The 23,797-nt window shown below is 66.1% G+C and overlaps 7 protein-coding genes across 7 annotated transcripts; 3 read left to right on the top strand and 4 right to left on the bottom strand.

Annotated features, from left to right (window-relative positions):
- Positions 1-1,091: 1,091 nt before the first annotated feature.
- On the bottom strand, positions 1,092-1,654 carry EMIHUDRAFT_433628 (hypothetical protein; the record flags this gene model as incomplete). Its single annotated transcript, XM_005790556.1, has 1 exon — positions 1,092-1,654. A coding segment is annotated over exon 1 (558 nt), but the record flags the coding sequence as incomplete, so codon positions are not given.
- Positions 1,655-3,434: 1,780 nt separating this feature from the next.
- Positions 3,435-5,900, bottom strand: EMIHUDRAFT_462293 (hypothetical protein; the record flags this gene model as incomplete). The annotated part of the gene is made up of 6 exons (XM_005790555.1): positions 3,435-3,622; positions 3,688-4,018; positions 4,177-4,481; positions 4,563-4,701; positions 5,135-5,304; positions 5,334-5,900. The coding sequence occupies 6 exons, from the start codon at positions 5,898-5,900 to the stop codon at positions 3,524-3,526; spliced, it is 1,611 nt and encodes a 536-aa protein (XP_005790612.1). The 3' UTR covers positions 3,435-3,523.
- Positions 5,901-6,449: 549 nt separating this feature from the next.
- EMIHUDRAFT_200700 (hypothetical protein) lies at positions 6,450-7,597 on the bottom strand (the record flags this gene model as incomplete). Its single annotated transcript, XM_005790554.1, has 2 exons — positions 6,450-7,215; positions 7,578-7,597. The coding sequence occupies 2 exons, from the start codon at positions 7,595-7,597 to the stop codon at positions 6,450-6,452; spliced, it is 786 nt and encodes a 261-aa protein (XP_005790611.1).
- Positions 7,598-15,783: 8,186 nt separating this feature from the next.
- Positions 15,784-16,504, top strand: EMIHUDRAFT_200697 (hypothetical protein; the record flags this gene model as incomplete). The annotated part of the gene is made up of 2 exons (XM_005790553.1): positions 15,784-16,292; positions 16,495-16,504. The coding sequence occupies 2 exons, from the start codon at positions 15,784-15,786 to the stop codon at positions 16,502-16,504; spliced, it is 519 nt and encodes a 172-aa protein (XP_005790610.1).
- An 865-nt stretch (positions 16,505-17,369) lies between these two features.
- EMIHUDRAFT_200696 (hypothetical protein) lies at positions 17,370-19,831 on the top strand (the record flags this gene model as incomplete). Its single annotated transcript, XM_005790552.1, has 4 exons — positions 17,370-17,439; positions 17,583-19,126; positions 19,212-19,598; positions 19,781-19,831. 4 exons carry the CDS (start codon positions 17,370-17,372, stop codon positions 19,829-19,831), a joined length of 2,052 nt encoding a protein of 683 aa, XP_005790609.1.
- A 322-nt stretch (positions 19,832-20,153) lies between these two features.
- Positions 20,154-21,322, top strand: EMIHUDRAFT_200695 (hypothetical protein; the record flags this gene model as incomplete). Its single annotated transcript, XM_005790551.1, has 2 exons — positions 20,154-20,822; positions 20,951-21,322. 2 exons carry the CDS (start codon positions 20,154-20,156, stop codon positions 21,320-21,322), a joined length of 1,041 nt encoding a protein of 346 aa, XP_005790608.1.
- Positions 21,323-21,436: 114 nt separating this feature from the next.
- On the bottom strand, positions 21,437-22,388 carry EMIHUDRAFT_433624 (hypothetical protein). The gene has a single exon (XM_005790550.1). The coding sequence runs from the start codon at positions 22,362-22,364 to the stop codon at positions 21,741-21,743; it is 624 nt and encodes a 207-aa protein (XP_005790607.1). The 5' UTR covers positions 22,365-22,388; the 3' UTR covers positions 21,437-21,740.
- Positions 22,389-23,797: the final 1,409 nt, after the last annotated feature.

The raw sequence follows: 23,797 nt of genomic DNA, 5'->3' as shown, positions 1-23,797 counted from the left end.
ACGGGCGTGGCAGGCTCCAGGGGAGACCACGCTCTACCCGGGGCGCTAAGGAGGGACATCGAAGCTGTTGGGCGTCCAGCGAGAAAAACTCGCGAAGACACACCGACAATCCCCCCTCCCCGAAGACCAACCCTAGGCACGTAGAGCACGGGTCATCTCGGAGAGAGAAAGGGGGGGGAAGAGGGGGGGGATAAGGGATCCAGATACGCGGGAGTACCCTGGGAGTGAGAGCTCTCATTCATGGTCGCGAGACCAGGGGAAGCCATAACGGGAAACGGGCACACCAAGGCACTAACTTCATCACTCATTCGCCCCGCATTAGGTAGCTACCCCAGGTTCAGAGCTAGGCTGCCCGACAGGGCAGGGAACCCCCAGCGCGCAGGCGGGGCCCACGGTAGCCTCGTGCAGTACGCGATACCGAGAGCTGGGGGGAGAGGGGCGCCCGCGCCAAGGGGGAGAGAATGGAGGGGGGAGAATATGCGTGCTCGTTTTTCTTCGAAAGCAATTTTTTTTTTTGTAACCGAGGGACACGAGTGTGTGGCGAGTCGAGACTGGAGACACGGTGACGCGGCACGTGCGCGCCGCACCGCGCACACTCCACACCCGCTCCGCACGGGCGAGCCGAGCAGCGGGCGCGAGAGTGTGTCCCGTCGCACACGAATTCGTCGCGACCAATTGGCGAAAAGGCGCGTCTATACTGCATGTGTGCGCCACTGTGAACGCGCGGCGCAAAAGGCCAAACTCCCAAATCGCCGTGGGCGGGGGCCCGCATCATGTGTACGCAAAACGGCCGCGCCGAGCGTCGTCCTCTCATACACCCAACGGAGAACGCACTACGGGCCCGCGCACGTCGACGCCCAACGTGTCGTGTGCCCATCCACGCTCAGATTGCAACGCACGCTTCACTCACTGCTCTGCCGCAGCGGCAATCTCACCAAACGAACGCTCGAGCACCTGCTTGAGCTCGTGGTAGGAGACCAGCACCTGTGGGCGGATCCCGCTCGCGCTGAGGACGGGAGCCAGCTCCCGGCGCAAGGGGCAGCAGGGGCAAGCAAGCACCATCGCCCCGTCCTCTCGCCCCGTGAGTAGCGCGCGGCCGTCGCCGCCCCCGCCCTGCCAACCGGTAGGTCCAAAGGCTGGCGCGTCCGCAGTGAACTCCGCTGCCGCCTTTGGGAAGTCTCCGATGGAGAGACCGCCGCCGCCGCCGGATCCGAGCCCGCCGCCCCACTGCTGCTGACGTCCTCGCCCAGAGAATCCGCCGCCGCCACCGTAGTCGTTGCCACTGCCGCCACTGCCATAGTTGCTACCGTCACCGAAGCGGCCACCATAGTTTCCGCCACCGTAGCCGCCGCCGCCGCCGCCGCCGCCGCCATAGCCGCCGCCGCCGCCGCCGCCGCCGCCGCCGCCCCCATAGCCGCCGCCGCCGCTGCCGCCGCCGCCGCCGCCGCCGAAGCCGCCCCCCGCCGAGAACCCCGCGGAACCGCCGCCGCCGCCGAAATGCTGCGCGTGCTGTCCAGCACTGCCTGGTTGGCCGCGATGGCCGCCTGGTGGCAGAGGCGGCGCATTGCCAAGCAGCGCACGCTGTCCCTGGCCGCCACCGGGGCCAACGCCGACGCCGACGCCGACTCCAGCGCCATACCCCTTGGCCATGCCACCACCAAACCCGCCACCACCGACGCTGAAGCCGCCGCCGCCGCCGCCGCATCCGCCAGGCAGGCCGCCACCTCCAAAGCCTGGAAGCGGCGCCCCGCCGGGGTGCGCGCCCGGCAAACCTACGCCAAGGTTCAAACCAGCCATCTGCTCCAGCTCATCGGCGCGAAGGCCCGCCATTTGGTTTCTTGGAGCGCGCCGCACTTCGAAATAAACGTTGATGTCCCGGGTTTACTTCGTGGGGACCCCCACTTGGCGGCAAATGATTGGGGTGGGTGTCAGAAAGAGTCGTCCTTGCGCGAGGAGAGCTTGATAAACTCGAGGGGCCAAAATACGCCGCGAGGAGGGCGGAGTTGCGCCGAGAAGAAGCCGCGAGAGCGGGATCGGCGGGCAGCGGCGGCGCAGCAGGACGAGGTAGAGGAGAGCGACGCGACAGAGGATGGAGCGACAGGAGGGAGAACGACGAGAGTGGGGCGACCGCGAGGTGGCATGAAGGTTGCAGCGAGAATCGGCGAGGGACTGCGAAGGGAGATAGAAAGAGGCAGACGCCCAAGGGTTAAAGTGGTGGGGGGTGGGCGACGGCTTAGCACCACACTCCTCTCCTTAAAATCCCTGTGTGGTGGCGGCGTGCCGTCCTCCCATCCCTCCCTTGGGGTGTCTGTTTTCTTTCTTTCTTAGTTTGTGGGGACTCCCAGGGGCAATTGCCGGTAGGTGGTCTGCCCCCGAGGGGTGGACCGGACCCCCCCTCCGAGGCGGTCCACCCACCACCGGTCGGGGTGGCTGCTCGCTCTCTCTCGCGGCGGCGGGAGCGGGGAGTGACGACCGACCCCCCCTCGCCCTCTGGGGGGGCGCGGGGGCCCCCGGAGGCACCGTGCGCCGCGCCGCAGTGCGGAAACGGGGCCCCGGCTCCGTTAGTCTCCGTTAGCACCAACTTCCCGGATGATTACGGTTGATTAGAGGGCAGATTTGGAGAGATCTCGAGGAGTACATACAGATAGACCCTCCAACCATCAGAAAACTCCGACCTGATCGGTCGTACTGACCGCCGACAGATCACTCCAGACAGCAGACAGGCCGACGTCTGCACGCGGCCGGCCGGGCGAGAGGCTTGACACGATCCGACCCTGCGACCCTGACGCTGCTGCTCTAGCTATCAGACATGCACTGCTGACTGCTGCCACAATGTGCAACCTGTGCTGGCCCACTTGGCGGCCTTCCCGGTCGGTGGTGAGGCGCAGTTCAGAGCTGTCGATGGCGCGATGCCGCACTGGTCCCACATTGGTGACACGAGACCACCAAGTTTGCCGGTCCAAGAGAGAGGTACCGGCGCTGTCCTGAGAAGGTGCGTGGTCCCTCTTGACTGCCCATGCGCGCGAGGCTGCGTAGGCATAGCCTCGAGAGTGCCAGCAGCCAATCCGAGGCGACGCGCATTGCGCCAGAAGCGTGCACACGTTGGAAGGACACCTTCCTACTGACCGTACGATCAGGTCGTCACTGAATGCTTGATACTAAGGCTGCGAGCTATGCAGGTGATCAATTGTGCAGCAGGGCACGGTCAGCAGCGCCGACAGGCTGTCGCAAGGCGTGATAGCATGGCCGCAATACGCCGTCGCCGAATTCCCATGAAAACAAGTAAAAAATGCTCGAAAAAAATCTGATAATTAAATCTCGAAAAAATCGGCGCCTGCGGCGGGCCGTGGGACCCCATCTCCCCCCGCATGGGTACCCTCTAGGGCCCCCGCGCCCCCCCAGAGCCCTCGCCCCTTTAAGCTTTATTTCGGCTTATAAAGAACGACTCGCGGTCGAAACTAATCGCTCTCTTCACAAATAAGAAAATGTTTTGACGTGCGACGACGACGTGCTGATGCCAATCTCAGAAATCGTCCGCCTCGTCATCGGCGGCGTCGGCGGGCAAGAAGCCGGACGTTAGCGCAGCGGGGAGCTCGGGCTGCCGGCAATAGCACAAGTGGACCTATCAGTGTCGCGAACGTGTCACCGACGCGCCGAAACGGATCCGCGGACGAGAGCCGCGGGAACCTGCCCCGACGGGCAGAGGCGCGGCATCTGCTCCCAGCCCGCCACCAGATCGACAAACTCCTCGGCGGCATCCCTCAGGTCGAGGCTGGTGCCGTCGGGCGCGTCGGTAGGCGCCGATCGTGCGGCGGGCGGCGGCGCAAGCCGCTCGGGCGCAAAGCCGACGCCAATGAAGAAACAGCAGTGACAACCGGGCGGCGGCGCGGCAGCGGGGGCCGCCGCCGCCGCCGCCGCCGCCGCCGCCGGCATGAGCTGCATCTGCCGCAGCACCGCAGGCGGAGGCTCGACCCGCACGGCGGTAGGCAGCGGGTGGAGTCTTTCGATACGGCCATACCTGCGCGTGGTGGCGGTGAGAGTGGGGGCGGTGGCAGAGGGGTGGGGGTGCGCCTCGGCGGCAGCACAGCAGAGCGCGTCGGGGCGCGGTGCCATTGCGAGGCTGATGGCACTGAGGAGGCAAGTGGGGGAGAGGGGGGGGGGGGGGGGAGCTTTCACCGCTCGAGCGCGCCAACGAAGCGCGAGATCCGGGACTTGACCCAGCCGCGCCAATACCGCTGCTCGGAGACGGCGGCGGCGAAGACGTGGACGCAGATGTACCCGCGGTAGCTGCTGAAGAAGGGCGACCGCTCGAGTACCGCCGTCGCGCCCCCGCTCTGCTGCGTCTGGAGCAGCTCTCGCGCGCGCTCGAGCTCGTTGCGCAGCACCGCCAGAGTCGTTCTCGTCACGGTCCGCGTGGCGTTGAGCCGCGGGCGGGTGGGCGTGATGACGGGCATGAGGTAGGAACGGTCCCTCCACGACGCCTACCATGGCCACGCCGTCGGCGCTCAGCCTGAAAGCGCCCTCCCCGCACCCGTCCTTCCTCCGCGCCCCCCGCACTACACCGGGTTCCATTCGGATCGCGAGAGGCCGAGGGTCGCGGGTGGCGCGGCCGTCTCGCGGTCTGAAGCGCGGGCGGCGAGTGGCGCCAGCAGGACGGGCAGCGCGGTCCCCTCGACGAGGTCGCCAAACTTCCATCGGGACCTGAGGGCACCAGAGGAGCAGTACGCCGCTGGCGACAGACGCTGTGCGCCGCGCCGAAAGGAAGACAGGAGGGAAAGGAGGGAGGGGGGTGGGGGGGCGCCAGGTCGAGAAGAAGCGCGAGAACAGCGTCGACGGGGCCGCGTTGGGGTAGAGCTGACACACGCGTGCGACTAGGATCGCCCAAGCCACGCCGCCCGGGAAGCCTGCGCGGTGAATACGCCAACATGAGGGCGGGAGGACGGTCTCGTGCAGCGTCGTCAGAGCCCCGCGCGAATGCGAGGGGGTGCGAATACAGCCGAATACGGCCGAATACGGCGAAATACAGCCGAAGACGTGTCCTCTCGAGCGCTGGTTGCGATACAAGAACACGGCTTCAGCTTCTAGGACCGCCAAGCCGAGCGCGAAGCCCTCGATGTGCCGCCGCCGCGCCCACAGCTTGACGGCGCGCAGCGCCGTGCGGAAGGCGGCGGCGCTCGGCACGAGCCGCAGCACCTCCGCCGCGACCAGGCAGCCGTTGAGCGAGAGTGCGTCCGGCTCGTCGATGCAGCGCGAGTAGAGGTGAAGCGTGTCGGTGAGCGACGGGCGGCGCGGCACTTGCGGGACCTTTGGCGGGGAGGGTGGCGGTGAGCTACGGTGATGGTGTGCGGTCTAGGTTGGATCTCGTGTGAGCTCGACGCCTTGGCGCGCGCGAGGAGCAGGTCGACCGCCACGCCGCCGAGCGAGAGCTTGAGGACGGGGACGAAAGCATCCTCGACGGCGAGGAGGTTGGCGGCGCCGTGGGCGAGGAGGGCGCCGCCGAGGCCACCGCCCGCGAAGAAGTCGGCGCGATCCACAAAGTACGGCACCACCACGACGAGGTCGAGGTCCGAGCCGGGCATCAGCTCCTCGAGCAGCGCATACGACCCGAATGGCAGCAGCGCACACCCCGCGTCACGAACCTGCTCGTCGCTCAGCCCGGCACGGAGTCCGACCGCCTGCACCCACTGGGCGGTGATTGCGACCAGCCGCTCGTACACCTCGGCGCCGTCCGCTGACGCCGTCGCACCCTCGCCAGCGGCCGGCGCCTCGCGCAACTCTTGCTCGAGCGCGAGCGTCTCGCGAAGGTCGTGCGCGTCCGGCCCGGCGAGCGAGATTGGTGCGCTCACGCCGAGCGTCGGAGCGGCGGCCAGCTTGGTCTTCTTTTTGAGCGGCGCAGACATGCAGCAATCGAGGACCTGCGTTCACGGCATCAATGAGGAAATTCTTTTTTATGTGGCTGATACACCGTCGGTCGCATTGCAGCACAGCTCGGACCCAGCGCCCACAGAGCGGGGGTCCGAGCTCGGTTGACGGTTGTCAGCGCGCCGCCGGCGGCGCCGCGCCGGCACGCCGCACGCGCGCCACCGGCGGACTTCCGCCGAGGACATGGCGGACTTCTGCTCTTTCGTTGTGTCGTGTCATGAAGTGTGGAAACCAGCGGCGGGTGGAATGTACGATAGTCACAGATGCGTAAAAGACAAGAGACACTGGACCCACACTGCGCACGCCGCGCGGCTCCGCCCGCGCCAGCGCGCAGGCCGGGGCGCAAGTGTCAGGTTTCATAAACCCGACACGTTGGACACGGCGCGGCCGCCATGCATTACCCCCAAGCCCCCGCGCCGCGAGAGAGCAGCCGGCGGGCGCGCCTACGGCCAGACGAGCTGCGAGCTCAGGCGCGCGTGTCGGGCCGCGCGCGCGCGCAGCCGCCGCAGCTGCACCGGCCGCGCAATCTACTTGTCGTTGATCTCCTTGCGGCCGCGGATCTGGCCCGTGCGGCGCGCGGCGATGAGGCCGACCTTCTGGCCGGGTACCGAGTCGCGCTTGACCGTCGACGGGTGGCCGATGTGCTGGTGGTTACCGCCACCGTGCGGGTGCTCCACCGGGTTCATCGCGACGCCGCGCACCTTTGGCCACGAGTTGCGCTTGACGCGGTACTTGTGGAAGGCGCGGCCGGCCTTGAGCAGGGGCTTGTCGATGCGGCCGCCGCCGGCCACAATGCCGATCGACGCGCGCGACGCCGATGAGATGGTTTTCTTCTGCCCCGACGGCAGCCGCACCCGCGTCTTTCCCGCGCCCTCAATGTGCTGGATAATCTGCGCAAAGCCGCCGGACGTCTTCGCGAACTTGCCCTTGTCGCCCGCCTGCTTCTCCACGTTGTTGATCACCGTACCCGGCGGCATCGACGACAGCGGCAGCACGTTGCCTGGCACCAGCTGCGCCCGCTTGCCGCAGTACACAAACTGGCCAGTGTACATCCCCTCCGTCGCGGTCCACTGCTCCTTCATGGTCTTGAACTTGTACTGGTTCTTGAACTCGACCTTGGCGATGGGCGCGCCGCGGCCCGGATCGTGGATGATGTCGCGAATCACGCCACGAATGTAGCCGTGCCGCTCCGCATAGTCGATCGCGCGCAGAGAGGCGGGCCCCTTGCGGTGCTTGGTGTGCGAGGTGAAGATGGAGCCAGCGCCCTTGCGCTGCCCGCGGATGACGCGGCCCCTACGATCCGAGTCAGGTGGGAGGTGAGGCAGGGAGCGCAGGGGGGGCGGCTCTGCGCAGCGCTGCTGAACATCGCTCTGCAGCAGGGCCTCGCTCCACGAGAGGCAAAAAAGAAACGCAACCCCTCGCGTATAGCAAGCTTCGATCGATGCTCTCGAAGCCGTGCTGAGCGCAGTGTCCTGTCGTCTCCCCGGGGTCGATCGAGGCGTCGAACTGGCTGCCCCCCTCCCCCCCCCCCTCTCTCCTCCACCCCCTCTCCGGCCGGGGCGGGCGGGGCTTCACACCTCTCCGGATCTGCTAGGGCCTATAGCTAGGCCTCGAGAGCACCACTAGTCAGGTGGGAGCTACTCTTCTTGTTCAACTTCCCTCCGTCGCGTGGCATCCTCGAGGACGAGGTGGCATCCGGGGCCAGAGTCCAGCATGCCCCCGAGAGAAAGATGTGCACTCTCTGCGAAATGAATGAAGCCGTCCGTAACCGTATCACTTCGTTCGTTCCTTCCTTGAAGCAGAGGCGCCGCGAGGCACGAGAGGGAGGCGTAAAAGAGAGGCTGGCATGCCCCGCACCGCCCGGCTGGCAGTACGAGGAGGGCCCGCCGGTGAATGCATGCGGAGGTTACAGCTGTCCGCCCGTGGTACAGACGCCAGCACCCCCCAACAGACAGAGCGCGCTCCAGCTGCGCTGCTGGGGCCTGAGGGGGGGGCGGGGGGTCCCGACCCGCCCAGCACCAGAGCGCTCCTGCTTGGGGGTCGGTCTGCTTTCGTTTCTCCCTCTCTGCGTTCTCGCACCATGCATGCAAACCATGTGTTGTGTGTTGTGTGTGTGTGTGTGTGTGTGTGTGTGTGTGTGTGTGTGTGTGTGTGTGTACGAGCGAGCGAGCGAGGTATAGGTGCTTGCTTACTTGGAATGATGGGAAACCGAAGAAAATTCGCACAATGTCTAGTCCGTCGCCCGCCACATGAGTCATGACGCCCACCGCAGCCGCGTTGGTCGGCGCGCGCCGACGCCGACCATCACCACCGACCGACGGCTCGCACGGCCGTGCGGTGAGCAAAGATTTGGGTCGCTGCGCGCCTGCCGGATGCTCTGCGACGTCTGGACGCTCGCCAGAAACGCCAGGAAGCTTGCCTTCCACCCCTGGGCCCGAGGGCGAACGGCAGTGGTCGGCAGCCTCTGCGACGCTCCGATCGGCTCCTCGACCTCATCGCCTGCGACGAGCCAGCATGGCTCGTCGCTCGACGGCAGCCTGCTCAGTATGCTCTCGGCATTCTGTACAGCCTCGCCAGGCTCTCTGAGACGGCCTGCAGGGCCGGCGCGGACCGCCTCGGGCGCGATGGCCCTCCTCAGTACTTACCTCTTCGATGCCTGTCGGCTCTCCAATCTCGTCGCCGGCGGCAGGCCCGCATGGCGCGCTGCTCGATGGCAGCCTGCTCAGTACGCCTTGGACAGTGACTTCTGCCTCGCTGCTCTTACTGCAGCCGCCTCCGGGGCCGGCGCCGGCCGCCTCGCTTCGCCAGTGCTGTCTACGCCTGCGACACGCGTGTCGGCTCGCCGCCCGCGTCGCCCGCGGCGGGCCCGCATGGCGCGCCGCTCGTCGGGAGCGTTCCCAGCAGGCTGTACATGGCAGTCTGCCTCACTCAGGGCGCCGCCGCCGCTGCGCGGGGCCGCCACCGGCGCTGCTGCCGTAAACACTGCCGCCGTGTACGTCACCACCGCCTCTCTTCGTCGCCGATCTCGCCGACGCCGCTCGCCGCTCGCCGCCGCCCTGCCCTGCCCCGCCCAGCCCTCGCACAACCCCCCCCCCCCACACACACACACACACAAAACACCTTGCCCCTGCCCTGCGCCTCACGCCTCGCCTCCCACCCGCGCACCCACGACCCGCGCCCCGCGCCCCCACGCCCCTCACCTCGCGCCTCACGCCTCCCTCCCCACCCTCTCAGGCATTTCTCCTCCCTGCTGCTCGCCGACTCCTCCTCCCCCCGCATGACCGACGACTACCCGTCCTTCGGCGACTCCTCCCTCTTCGGCGGGACCGCGGTAGTTGGCGGGGGCGCCAGACAGTCCCTGTGGCGGTCCTACCGCGGTCCCGCCGGTAGTTGCGTTCCAGCCAGAGGCCGCGTGACCACCACAGGGACTGTCTGGCGCGGGAGGGGAGATCTAAGCCGAACTCGCCGGGCACGCCGGCGAGGTGACGGTAGATCACCTCTTGAGGATCACCTCCGCCAGACGATCTCTCCCGACGGGGACTGGTCTTAGTCCATTCCAACGGCCAGGCCGCTCGCTTAAGGCTGATTGGCTAGACGAGCGGTCTACCTCCAACGGGGCGGTCCGACAGCGCGTGGATCCGGCCTCGCCTCGGTGGGTTACGGTTTAGCGCGCCGACAGACCGCCCTCTCCACCACCCTCGCCCAGGGATTTACAACGCTGTCTTAAGGTCCGACCTGTGGGCTCTGCCTGCGCTCGGCACCGGGCACCGTCTCGGTATACAAAATGCGCCTGCGGGCGGACCCTTACAGATCACAGATCACTTGGATACGGACGGGACGGTCCCACTGACTCTCTGCCTGTCCCTCGTCCCTCCCCTCCTCGCTCTCTCTCTGCGTGGCTGCGCCCGTCCGCGAGGTGGGGCGCACGCGGCGGGTGTGCGAGATGTCTGTGGGCCCGAGTCCTGGGCCCGAGTTTTGGTTTGTCAGTGTTTGCCAATTCTTCAAGGCAACAACCATCGCCCTCGCCTCCCGCCGCCCGAATGTCTACTTCCTCGTGATCCACCCGCCACCGCCCTCGCCATGTCACCCTCCCCCCGCCTCACCGCTAGCTCGCCCGCCCGCGCCCGACTCTCCACTTCCTCGTGTGGTGATCCACTGATGCGCTGCATGTCGTCGCCGCCTACTCCCTTGTGTCCACAGCTCCACACCTACCGTCACCCTCGCCCTGCCACCGTTCGCCCCCGCCGCACTCTTCCTCCTGTTACCACCACCCAGCCCGCCGCCAACCTCGCCGCCGCCGCCCTCGCCGCCGCCATCCCTCGCCGTCGCCGCCCACCCCTCGCCACCCAGTACCACCCAACCTGCCGACGCCCTCGCCAATCGGGTGTGACGAGTTCGCTCAGGCTGTGTCGGCAGCCCCGTTGTCTCTCCAAGTGCACCAACTCCCAGGTGCCACGCTTCAGAAGGTGCAGGTGTACACCTTGTACCGACACAGAGGTAGGCGCGCAGCGCCCACACCCTCTACCTAGGTGTGTGTGTGAGTGCTATACCTTAGCGCACCTTATACCGAGGTACCCTCCACATGTCCACACCGGTACCTGGGGTACTCTCGAGACATTCACACCAGCGGTGCGCGCGAATAAGGTGTGCACCGCCCGTCGCGCGAAACGCAACACACAGCTCTCATGGCGCCCAAGAAGCCCACCTCCACGCAGAACACGACGCTCCAGACCATGGGCATGGACGTGATCAAGCAGTACCCGGGCCCGCTGACAGTCTCGAGGGCCGTCAAGCTAGCCGTCAAGCTCCCGGGCAAGCAGGCCCAAGCACTTCCCGCAGCTCACCGGCGCGGAGCAGAACGCGTCGTACCCGGGCACGGCCGTCGAGTTCACGGTGAAGTACGGCAACGTCTCCGCCCCCTCGGCTGCACCGTCCTCCACCTCGCCGGACCCATCGAGCTCCGAGCCTCCGACGCTGCCGCTTCGGCTGCGCCATCCTCGGGCTCGGCCACGGGCCGTCGACCCACCCTCCGCCGACCCGCTCAGTGACGTCGACATGTCGCTGCTCCAACGTTCTCCAGAACACGCCATATATGCTGCTAAGTAGCGTGTCGGGCGGGGCCGTCGGGAGGGGGCGAGCGTGTGTCCGGCGAGGCGCCCACATACCTCACCCGTACCTTTACCGAGGTAGCGCGCGGTGTCCTATACCTCCACCTTAGGTAAGTGGCCCATGTCTGTACCTTACTGTATCTCTACCTAAGTGTGCCGGCCAGCGCCCACACCGGCACCGGGGGTAGGGTCAGAGGGACTGCACCCAAGGTGTTGAGGTGAGCACCTTCTGTGAAGTGTGGCCCAGGTGCACTCCCTCTCACAACACTAGGCGCGGGACTGGCGCGCACTGGCGCTGACACACAGCGGGTACACCAATAAAGGATTTTTACGGGCTCCCTCGCACAGCACTGGGCACGGGACTTGGACTGTTCTGAGGGAGGTTTTACACGACCCTCCCCCCCCCCTTCTCATGTTCCGCGATGTTCCATGTGTACAGTGTACTCGTATCGCCGTGTCGGACACGGCCGATTGCGCGCCAAGCTGCAGAACATGTGCGAGCCAGCGCCTACGCTGCTCAAGGAGTCAGGCGCGGAGCGCCGCGCGCGGAGCGCGCCCCGAAGAAAATTTAGAGGGTTGAGGAGGGCTGGTGCGATTTCTATTAAGAGTTGACTCACACGCTAGGAACCACTCGGCCCACCCACAGGCCCAATCTCAAGTGGCGGCGCTCCGCGCCTGTGCAGCGGCGCGCTCCGCGCGTGTCTCTGGGGGCGCTACATGCGGCCGTCGCCGTGCCCTTCATCAACCGTGCGCTCGAGAACTGGGGCGGGCTCAACTGGGAAGACCGCTTTCACCACAACGACAGCTCAGGTCACATGCACAGAGGGGCGGCATTGGAGCTTCGCTGCAGCGGGGTGTGGTCATGACGCGGAAGAAGGCAGAGACCACAGCGTCTGCCAGACGCGTGCTACGACGTCAGGCCAGCTTCGAAGAAGCGTGGCCACAGCTGACTGCAACAGACTGTCTTCATGTGTCTAGACTCTACCGGTACCGCGGTGCGCTCCGCGCACATAGGTGCCAGCGCGCTCCGCGCGGTATCTAGCCAGCGCGCTCCGCGCGTGTGTCTAGCTAGCGCGCTCCGCGCGTGTGTCCAGCTAGCGCGCTCCGCGCGTGTGTCCGGGTAGCACCAGCGCGCTCCGCGCGCACGATAATCCAGTGCCTACACTTGTAGGCACTGAAAGCTCGTTTCTGCAGCTTGGATTGCGCGTCAGAGCCAGGGTTCTCGGGCTCCCCGCCTCCCCGCCGGATAGGGGCTCTGCGCTTGGAGCTCCCACATAGGTAGAGGGCTTGATCTCTCCGCTGCGTGGGAATAGGTACAGTAGGTATAGGTGCGGCGCATTCGCGGCGGCCTCAGATGGCACAGAGGATCCTTATCCGTCGTCCGGCGGCGGCGCGGCGTCGCCCGGCGGCAGCGCTGGCGTCGAGGCGGGCAATACAAAGAAAAGAATAGCTGGATCGCTAGTTGCCGTTCCAGTCATCTCAGCAAGGCTAAGCTTCCCATCCACACGGAGCCCGAACCCGCAGACTTCCAACCACCCGGGGCGGGCCAAACATCCAAGTATGGGGGCCCCGCGCCGCGCCATGGCGGGCTGCCTAGCGCTCCTGCTCGCCGCGGCGGCTGCGCGAGCCCCGGTGGTCATTGAGTACGAGCGGCCTGTCGAGCTGCCCGCCGACACGCTCGCCTCAGCCGCCTCAGTCCTCCTGCTTCCGACCGGAGAGCTGCTCCTCTCTGACACAGCACGCGGCTCGCTCGTGGTCGCGTCGGCGGATGGGAGGGTGATTCGGCGGATGGGCACGCCGGGCAGCGCACCGGGCCAGCTCAATCGCCCCGCGCACCTCGCCGTGATTATGCACAAGGACCTCCGCGTCAACAACGTGCCCGTCTCCCACTCGCTGCTCGTTGGCGAACGCGGTGCGCTTGAAATAGCCGCGAGAGCCTTTTCCCCATGCCCACAATGTGGAGGGGGCTTGCCCTTTGCCGACGCCTCTCTTTTACGCCGCGGCCGACATTGCTCTGCGCGGTGATGTGCAGGCACCAACCGCGTGCAGCAGCTCGCTCTCCCGGGGGGAGGACACATGCGCTACTCGACTGCGCCAAAGCTGCGCGACCCGCACGGGATGTGCGTCGCCGCGCAGCGCGTCTTTGTGTCGGATCCGACATCGCACGCAATCCGCATCCTGCAGCAGCACACGTTGCGCACCGAGAGCGTCCTAAACGCGGCGTCAGTCGAGGGCAAGGCCCGCGCCCCCACTATGAGACCCTGCTTCGCATCTCTCTCCCCTGCCTGCAATCTCACACCCTCCCCGCCTGCCTGCAGGATTTTAACCCCCACGGCCTCGCCGCGCATGGCGGCAAGCTCTACGCCGCGGATCCGGTCGCCGCTTGCGTCTGGGTCTTTGCGCTGCGCTCCAAGCGGGAGCGGCCGGTGCTGTTTGACCGGATCGACAGCCACGGTCTCAACTCTCCACGCGGGGTGATGGTGCTCAAGCCGTCGGGAGGCGTCGCCACCCAGCCTTTCCCCAGCCGTCGGCGTGGCGAACCCTCCCGGTCACACGTCTCTGCTGCTGTGCGCAGGTCGCGCCGTCCTCGTCGTGATGGAGGCGACGGGGCTGCGGGTCCTCTCAGAGGACGGCAAGAGAGCCTACCAGGCGGTGACGCCGCCGGGAGGCGACTCGCCCGTAGCGCTGACTGCGTTGGCGGCGGACGCGGAGCGCATCTACACGCTCGACAGTGGTGGCGGCGGCGCGCTGCATGTCTTCCGCTGGCGGTCGGGAGGGCCAACGGAGCTGCGGAGGCGGCTGGCCGAGGTGGCGCTCTCGCCCACTGAGTTCAGCCATGGCGTCGAGCCTCGCCGGCTCTCGGGCCGAGGCAACCGCAGCCGCACGCACTCCTGGGCCCGCGCAATGGCACATCTCGCCACCTCCTCGTTTGGGGCCACGCCGAGCGCCAGCATCACTCAGGCTGCGCTGTGGTCAGTGCGTCGAGCAGCCAACTGGACTCGGGGACGCGGGCGCGCAAAGGCGGCAAACCGGACGCGGTCGCGGCGGGCGAGGGCAGCGTCGCTGAACGGCTGACCGTGCCGACTCGCGGTGGACCCGAGGCTGAGGGCGTGTGATGCCACGGTCAACACACCCTTTATGCACGCGGCCGGGGTCGGGACGGTGTGGGCAGGTGAGCTGTGAGCCGTGAGGGTCCCCGCGCGAGGGGCGGTGTGGGCAGGTGGTGGTTGATGGTCCCCTCTTCTGCGAGCTGTGTACTCTCTCCTGTGTCCTTCCGGTGTCAATCTCAAACCACACTGTCCACTGATCTCCACATCCGGCGTCGCGCGGCCTCGCGGCGCGTGACGGTGCACACACATATCACATTCGAGATTCGTATTTGTCGGACTCACGCGCTAACTCCGATAAAGAAATCCACCGTGCACATCGCGCTCTGGTTGCGCATTGGATGTCCTTCTCCCACCCCTTGTTTGGTGTGTCCGCGTTTTATTTATTATTTTGGGGATTTATTCTTTGTGCGGCTAGTTTATGACCGCGCGCAAGATATGAAGGGTGGCTAAGGTAGGGCTCTGCCCGCAAGGCGCCCCCGCGTCGCAGACGCGGTACCATTGACAAATAATATACCCCCACACGAGCAAATAGCAAAATCCGAATTGAATACCGTGCGCAAACTGCGTGATCTCTGCCGTGCAAGCCTTAAGCTGGTGCCAAGACATCCGTAAAATTGAACCAAGAACGTCCGCCAAGTCCGTGCTTTCGGAGCAACTGAGGGAAAGCCGCTGATCGAGCCCAGCGTGCCCGCGGCCGCCTCCCGCGCAGCACCGCCGCTGGGGACGACACGCTGCGGAATCGGATCGAGCCCATGCACCGGGCAAAGAAGGACGCTGCAGAAGCGGTTGGAGAGGCAGCCGGCGTCTGCCGTCACAACGAGTCCCAGCGCTGGTTGGACATGCGCGTCGGCTCGCCCGAGGACTGCTATCGCGACCCTCCCGTCGTGCCGCAGCCTCCGACGAATGCTTCAACCGAGGACCTGGCTGCGCACCGCCCCACAAAGCACCCCCTCGAGCATCTCTACATGTACAAGTACATAAGGGGACCTTCTCCAAGTCGTCAACGCGCCCGGCGGCTCCGGCAAGACTTTAGCCTTGGCCACCCTCCTTGCGGAGCAGGAGGAGATCCGCTCTCGGTCGGCAACGTGGCAGCTAGTCGAGGGACTCGGTAGTTGTGACCCCCCTGAGTGAGGACAGGCTGACGACAGGAGAGAGAGAGCTTTTGTGGTGTTGGTGTACGCAATAACGGGACAGGGTAGTCGTTCTCTCTAGCTCCCCTTCTAGCTCTTGGCATGAGCTGCGCCCTGTGTCCGACCCCTTTTGCGCAGCAACACCTTAAACTTTTAGGCCCTCCAAATTCGGGTCGGAGCGTAGCGGAGTGGGCCCCGAGTTTGGAAAAGGGCGATGACGCTTGCGTCCTAGCCTCCAACATCGCCTCCCCGGCGCAGAGGGGGCCCCCGGAGGGATGCTCAACCGCTCCACGCCACGCCGCTTGCGGCGGTCCTATTCCCAGCTCCGCTGAGAGCCCGTGCGTTATTTATTTATGCGCATGGTTGTGGATATATAATATGTATGTACAAAGAGAGACGATTTAGGTTTGGGGCAGAGCGAGTGGGCGAACTTTTCGGCGGTCGTGCTTTTCGGCGGTCGTGGAGGTCGTGGAGGTCGTGGAGTGGCGAGTCACGCTCGGGCGGACAGCACTGATGCCGTCGCCGGACGCGGCGGCGAGGCACACGGGCGCCGGCGTGGCGCGTCGGCAGGCCCACCACGAGCGGATGCGCGACGAGCGCGCTCGGGAAGCGGCCGCGGGCGACGCGGAGCTTCCGCCGGAGGACGACGTGGTCGAGATGGCGAGCGCCGTCCACGTGCTGGACAGCGTGGCGGAGGTGGGCCCGAACTACACCCTGCTGCGCAGCAAGGAGACGAAGGCGAAGCGGCGGAAGCGACAGCGCGAGGATGCCAGGGCGGCGCTCGACGGCCACACTGTCCTGTCCACCGGATCGCGCCTCGAGATATTCTGCGACAGCGAGCGGTGGTACCCTGCGACCGTCATGGCGCGGGAGGAGGACGGGGACGGACGGATCGTGCACGAGGTCGAGTACGACGGCAACTCGGATCGGCGGTGGTGGCACATGCTGGACGACGAGCGGTGGCGCGCCGTCCCAGAGCAGGCCGGCGCGGGCGCAGGCGGCGCTGCCGGAGACGGGGATGGGTTGCGGCGATGGACCGCTAGTATATCCTGTTGTTGTCCTCTGTGTCATCGGCATGGTGTGAGCTAAATAAGAAAAGGGACCAAGGAGGCTCGAGGGGTGTCCCCTTCCCCTGGAGATGACTGCTCTATTTATTTATTTATCCCCTTCCCCTTACGAAAGAAAGAAAGTGCCCCGTTTGTGCCGCGTCCCGTGCCCCCCGAGTTCATTTTAAAAAGAAAGAAAGAAAGAGACAACGCAAGGGAGGGATGGGAGGACGGCACGCCGCCACCACACAGGGATTTTAAGGAGAGGGGTGTGATGCGCTAGCCGTCGCCCTCCCTAACACTTCCTCTTAATCCGTTTGAGAAAGAAAGAAAGAAAACACACAACCCAAGGGAGGGATGGGAGAACGGCACGCCGCCACCACACAGGGATTTTAAGGAGAGGAGGGTGTGATGCGCTAGCCGTCGCCCACCCTGGGGAGTCTGCCTCCTCGTATCTCTTTTCGTAGTCTCTCGTTAATCCGTTTGAGCACTTGTGTCTATCTGAACCAGTTACTTCCTGAAGTAACTACTTACTCTGAGAAGTAACTATCCCCGCCCCGCGCCCGCAATGGCCCCTAGCCCCCGCCCACAGCTCCCTAGACACAGGGCAGACCTGGACTGGAGCGGACCCGCTCCCTAAAAGACCGGGGAGGGGTGGTGGTCACCGTCGGAGTCGGTGTAGGAGCTCCACCGCGGCGGCCGGGGCTTGTTCTTGGACTTGTGTACGCCTGGCGTATCGTGCACTTGGTCGCGGAGGCGGGGAGACCTCCTGCGCTCCCCAGGCGGCCTCACCGGAGCCTGCGGCGTGCTTGGGCCTGGCAGGGGACGGTGGGGGGTGCGCTCAGTACAGTCGGGGGCGCCTGCGCGCGCGTGAAGGCGTGAAAAAAGAAACGGAGCAATGGCGGAGATCATGCTCAACTGTTGTCGGCGGGCGCGATGCCCGGGCGATGGACTGAAACGGACGGCACGTCCCGCTCGGCGGCGCGCGGTGCATGATGTGAGCGCGTGCGGCAGAGGCGCGCCTTGAGGCGCGGCAGCGCCTTGCGGGGCTTCATGCTTCGCCTTCGATCGTGTCGTCACCATGTCGTTGACTCGCTGACCCGTGACAGCTTTGACTGCGACCGTGACCGGGTCGGGTCGAGCGTCAGATGCCCCCAAAGCGTGCAAAGGGAAAGCAGCCCGCTGCCGCCGCGGCGGCGCCGAGCCCGGCGGCGATACTACTCGCGGCAGCATCTACCGGAAGGTTCCAGCGGGCGCCGGCCCCAGGTGCAGCTGGCCCAAGCACGTTGCCGCTGCCGGTCGTGCAAGCGGAGCTTGGAACCGCCGACGACGACACCGACCGGGTCGGCCCCCAGCTCGGTGTCGAGCTCCTCCCGCCGGATCGGCGCGGCGGCAGAGCCGCCTCAGCCGCTGCGCCTTCGCCTGCGGCGGCTCCTGCGGCGGCTGCACCTGCTGCTGCGGTTGAGCCCGACGACGACGAGCAGCCTGACGGCGCGCGCATTCCAGACCTCGAGGAGAGCGACGACAGCGACTGCGAGCTCGCCGAGGAGCACGACGACGGCGAGGAGACTGGCGACAGCGCTGCCTGGAAGGAGAACGACCACCGCCAGTTCTGCGCGCGCGACAGGGAGGGTGGAGACAACTTTGGCCCGAAGCTGGAACAGCTCAACCCCGCGTCGTCGCTCCTCGAGTACGCCAAGCACTTCCTCCCGATGGCGTACATTAGCGAGCTCGCCGAGAAGATGCAGGCGAACGGCCGGGCGCGGTGGAGCGAGGGCAACGACGTCCACTACAAGAACTGGTTCGTTACCACCAATGACGTGCTCCAGTGGATCGGATGCTGGATGTACATGCTCGCCTTCTTCACGGTGGGGGGGCGCGAGCAGTTCTTTGCTGACGAGCCAAGCGACGGCTTCGGCCCGACCTACGACTTGAAGACGTGGCTTCAGATTGGTCACCCCGGCGCGCAGCGAGGAATCAGGTGGTTCAAGCAGATGCAAGCGTGCTTCGAGCTGCCAACCTACGAGGACCCGCAGGACCCTTTCAATGCGACCCGCAAGTTTTGGGATGCCCTGCGCAACGCCTTTTTCGCGGCAGTGACGTGCGGCTGGGTCATGTGCTTGGATGAGAGCATGGTCAAGTGGCTAGGACGCGGCATGCCCGGCTTCATGGTGGTTCAGCGCAAGCCGACGCCCAAAGGACTCGAGCTCCACACCCTTTGCTGCGCGATGTGCGGCATCCTCATCTGGTTCGAGGTGTGGGAGGGGAAGAAGGCGATGGCGACAAAGGAAAAGTGCGCCGAGCAGAAGAGGAAGCTCGGTGCAGACGGACCGTGGAGGAGCGTCGCGCTCACCCTGCGGCTGGTGGAAAAGTGCGCGTCTCGAGGGCGAGTGGTGATTGCGGACAGCTGGTTCGGCTCCGTCCCGTGCATCCTCGCGCTGTACGACATCGGCCTCTTTGCCGTCATGAACGTCAAGACGGCGCACAAGCACTACCCCAAGGACCTGCTCCTCGACAAGCTTGGCTACGACAAGAAGTCGAAGCTGTGCCCGAAGCAGACGCGCGGCCAGTCGTACGCGTACACCCAAAAGTTTGAGAGGCCCAGCGGCACGGTCGAGGTGCTGGCCGCGGGGCACAACTCCAAGAAGCCCGTGCTGGTGGTGAGCACCGCCTCGACCATGAAGCCTGCAGACGACTACCAAAAGTCGTGGACCATCACCGACGCCATTGGCCGGCGCATCAAGTACACCCTCAGCATTGCGACGACCTGCGTGCACGCCATGTACCACAAGTTCTACTCGGTCGTCGACGTCCACAACCACCTTCGGCAGGGGCTTGTCTCGATGGCCGACGCATTGGGCCACCAACAACTGGGTGCACCGCCACTTTGCCGAGGGGCTGGGCTTCTGGGAGGTCAACGTGTACAAGGCGCTTCTCAACTGGCACCCGACGTACAAGAAGGTGGCGGGGGAGCGGACGCTGGGCCACCCCGAGTTCCGCAAGCGGCTGGCGTTTACCCTCCTCACGCTCGGCAAGGCTGAGTACGGTGCCGCCTCGAGTGCAGCCGGCGGGGCCGACCCGAGAGCTGCCCCAGAGATGCATGAGATGGCAAAGTTCGACAACTACACCAACGAGCACCACCAGTGCAGCTGGTGCCAAAAGGGCATCATGGCGGGCTGGTACTGCGTGACCTGCTGCCCGAACGGCAATGCCGACCACGCGTTCTGCAACCCCAGCACCGGCCGCCGCTGCTATGCCATGCACTGCGCAGGCACTACCCGAGTGCACGGCCTCCGCCTCGGCATCCAGAAGAAGGCCCTCCGAAGCTCGCCGCGACGCCGCGCCTCCGGCGGCGGCGCCACCGGGGGCCGCGGGCGCGGGGCCAGGCGGAGCATCTGATGGTGGCTTGGGCTGGGGGGGTGGCAAGGGTGTAGGAGGGCTCTCAGGAGACCGTTTGCCGGCAGGCAGGGGGCGCGCGCTCGGCCGACATGTACGCGAGAATGCCGCAGAAGTAACTATGAAGTAACTGTGTGTGGCCTGAGGGGGCCAAACAATAAGGCGAGGGGTTCCTAGTAAGCGGTTGGGGGGTGCGATCCCGTGCTATACAGCTGTGAATACTTACTTCCTGAAGTAACTTCATGGTTCAGATAGACACTTGGAGTGCTGTCGTTTGCTGATTTTTTGCGCAGCGGCGCCGCCACGCGCCCGCCCCGGCGGTGAGCGACGCGTAGCGAGCGAACCAGCGGCGCCGCCAGGCGCCCGCCCCGGCGGTGAGCGACGCGTAGCGAGCGAACCAGCGGCGCCGCCAGGCGCCCGCCCCGGCGGTGAGCGACGCGTATGTGGCGACCTCCCACGCCACCGTCGCTGCGCGAGCAGGCCGTCCGTGCCTACATCACTGGCGAGGTGCTCTGTGACGCCGGGAAAGTGGCGCAGGGCATCGCCTCGTTCAAGGCGGCGAGCAGCCTGGCGTGGGAGCTCGACGGTGAGGTGTGGCCCGCTTGGGCTCGCGAGCTGCATGCGCTGCTATTGTCGGGCGATCCGGTCGAAACGGCCGCGCCGATGCTCGTCGGAGACGACGTGCGAGCGCTCCACCCACAGCTCGCGGCGCTGCGCGGCGCATGCCCGACCCTCGCTACGAGGGAGTGGTGGCGGTCGCCAGATGCGGTCGCCGCGGTCGCCACGTCGCTGCGCAGGCGGCACTTTGCCGTTGTGGACGGCTTCGCGGGAGCCAGCGCCGCGGTGCGCCTGCGCGGCGCGTGCAAGGCAGCGTCGCTCCATCTTCGGCCGGCCGCGGACCGCTCGCGGACCGACGCGCGATCGGATCAGGTCTGCTGGGATCCGGATGGCTTCGGGGAGCTGAGCGCGCGCACAGACGCAATCGTGAGGCTGCTGCGCGCCGCAGACTGCCCGGCCCTAGCCGCCGTCGTCGGCAGGCAAAAGCCCATGCTTTCGCGATACGCCGCCGGGGACTTCTTTCGGAGGCACGTCGACAATGACTGCGCGCCCGTGCCGGGCGGCAGAGGCGCGCGCGGCAGCAGTGGGAGGCTGTGTCCGGCGCCTCTTCACAATCGCCGGTGTGAACAGGCCCGCGCTGCAGCCCGAGGGTGCTCACGGCGGTCTACTATCTGCAGCAGGCCGGCGCGTGGGACGCCAGCGCGGACGGCGGCTGCTTGCGGCTGTACGGGCCGCAGTGCGCCACCGCCGACTCCTCCGAAGAAGACGAGGAGGAGGAGGCGGTCGGGGTGGGGCGGAGGCGGTGTGCCGACGCGCAGGCGGACATTGCGCCGGTCGCGGACCGGTTGGTGCTGTTTCTGGCGGACCAGCGCTGTCCTCACGAGGTGCTGCCGATCCTCCGCCCAGCCACGCAGCGGTTTGCGCTCACGATCTGGTACACCGACGCGTCTCCGGTCCCCGAGTTTTGGGCGACGAGCGGCACGCACGACGGGACGCTCGTACCGCTGGACGGGGAGGCATGTGACATGCCCGGCAGTATAAGCGGCATGTGAGATGTATGTGTCGTTTGTCCGGGGCGGAGATGTGACTTGTGTGTGTTGTGAGTAGTGAGATGTGACTGATCGGACATCGGTTGAGAAACCCTAGGAGAAAGCCTCTCCGCTCGTCATGTTCATGTAGCTCGCACATACAAGGTAGAAATAGTCACACGCGCTCTAAAATCGTCAAATCGAATCGACAATCCCACAATCGTTTCAAAGGTCAGGTGTGTCCCCGCGCACCGCGGGGGCCGAGACCCTGCCCTCCGCCGCCCCAGTGAGACCCTTTTCTCACGCAAGCTCCAGCTTAGGCAGAGGCAACCTCGCATCAGACCGGAGCACCCAGTCCCGATCACTGGCCGGCTGCAGCAGCGGCCTCATGCGCAGGCTGCAAGGCTGCCCTCGCCGGCACCGGCCCCTCCCTGGCCAGAGCCTAGTGCTGCCAGACGCGGCTGGCGGGCTGCCAGGGTGGTGTGTCGAGGCGGGCCATCGGCGCGTACCTCTTCCGCAGCTCCGGCCGCGCTGGCCAGTGCACCGCTCCCACCTTGCCGGCCAAGCCGGGCGAGAAGGGAAAGTGAGGGTTGCAGCGCGCCGCCCGCCGGTTCCACTCTCGCAGCGCGTCCTCCTCCTTGCGGCGCTGCTCTGCGGCGGCGGTCTCCGGGCTGTGCAGCGCCGCCTCGAGCTCCGCCTCCCGCCGGGCGGCCCTCTCCCGCTCGGCCTTCAGCTCCAACTCTGCCTGCTCTGCCCGCCGCAGCAGCGACTCCTCCCGCGCGAGGACTCGCTCGGCGAGGGCCCGCTCGCGCAAGCTGAGCTCGTGCTCGCGTGCCTCGGCGGCGCGCTGGTCCCACTCGCTGATCGCCTGCTCCCTAGCGCGCTCTCCCGCGTCGGCCCGCGCCCGCGCGGCCATCGCGCTCTCCACGACCAGCGGAAGCGTCTGCGTCGCGGCGATCGAGGGCTGAGGTGGCGTCTGCGTGGCCTCCTCAGCCGATATCGTCCGATATCGAGGCGGCACGGGCGTCCTCGGCAAGTCGAGCCCGGGGATGTTTTGGTCGAGCATGCAAACAACCCACTCTCGGTCGGCGGGCCGACGCCGACACTTCGACGTTCTGCGATTCTTTTTTTTGTCGTCTACGAGGGCTTGTTTTTAAGAATTCTTTTTTGTTGTAGGTCTATTGACACAGAGCTCACACAAAATCACAGCGGGAGGAAAGCGGCGAGTCGCAATTCCTGGGGTCCTTGTGGCGGGCCACCACCCTGACAAACAAATCTCACTCACACCACCCTGTCCAGAGAGGCATGAGTGCCAATCTGGGGTCTCTCGACCGAGTCTTATGAGTCCTGCCTGGCCGCTCCCGGTGGTGGCAAGGTTATAGAACCAAGCGACGGAGATGGTGCTTGGTGCGGGGGTAACGGGTGTTCCAGGAAGATTCCAGGAGGTCCCACGACACGCACCGACCCTTCACGTATCACGAGCCGAAAGGCTGTGGAAGGCACAGTAATCCGGTACGTGTTGCTTGGGCGCCCCATTCCGTTTGGCGGCTAGGTCGGCTCAGGGCCCCGTCCACACTTCCCTCCCACTTGGCGCGTGAATGATGACTGATGAGGAGATGCCACCCAGGCCAGCCAGGGCAGGGGCGGAGGGCGAGGGCGGAGGGCGGGATGGGCGCCAAGCGGGAGGGAGCGGGCGGAGTGGAACGCACAGATGGGGGATGGCGAAGGCGGAGGGGCGGGAACGGGGGGCGGAAATCGACATGGGCGGGCGGTGGGTGGTTCGGTAGGCCGGGGGGGAGGGCGGGCGGGGGAGGGCGAAGGGTGGAGTAGGGGGGCGGTGGTGGAGAGGGGAAGCGAAGGAGAGGGTGGCGGCGGGGGAGGCAGCGTGGAGGGTGGCGGAGGCAAGGGGGAGCGGGAGGGCGGCGGAGGTGTGGGCGGCAGTGCCGGCGGGGTGGTGGAGAGGTGGAGGGCGGCGGAGGCGTGGCCGTGGGCGAGGTGGAGGGCGGCGGCGGCGTGAGAGCGGCGGCGGCGGCGGTGTGGTGGAGGTGGAGGGTGGCGGCGGCGTGGGCGAGCTGGAGGGCGGCGGCGGCGTGAGCGGCGACGGCGGCGGTGTGGTGGAGGTTTTTGTTGGTGTATGGGATGTTCGTCATCACACGCATGCCGCTCGGAGCGTATGGCGATTGGCGAACGGATTTCCCCAAGGGCTCTTGGGGTGTGTGATCGAGCGAGCTGGGGATGGGTGGAGGGTGGGGATGGGTGGGGATGGGTGGGGATGGGTGGGGAGATGGGTGGGGATGGGTGGGGACCTGGGGGATCGCTGGGGATGGATCCGGATCGACCGCGTGGCAAAACATTGATGCAAACAACAACAAACAAAAATCTCTCTCTCCTTGATGCAATGCGCTCATGAGTTCCATGACAGAAGTAAAAATTACATGTATTGACTGAGGGCAATCTCTCTCTCTCGCAATTCCAGAGAGAGAGAGAGAGATTTTTATT

Source organism: Emiliania huxleyi, assembly GCF_000372725.1.
Source record: "Emiliania huxleyi CCMP1516 chromosome Unknown EMIHUscaffold_12, whole genome shotgun sequence".
Lineage (NCBI taxonomy): Eukaryota > Haptophyta > Isochrysidales > Noelaerhabdaceae > Emiliania > Emiliania huxleyi.
This window is presented reverse-complemented; position numbering and strand designations above follow the sequence as displayed.

Coding starts and splice junctions, on each gene's coding strand:
- EMIHUDRAFT_433624 (XM_005790550.1), bottom strand. CDS start 22,364: ATGCTCGACCAAAACATCCCCGGGCTCGACTTGCCGAGGACGCCCGTG.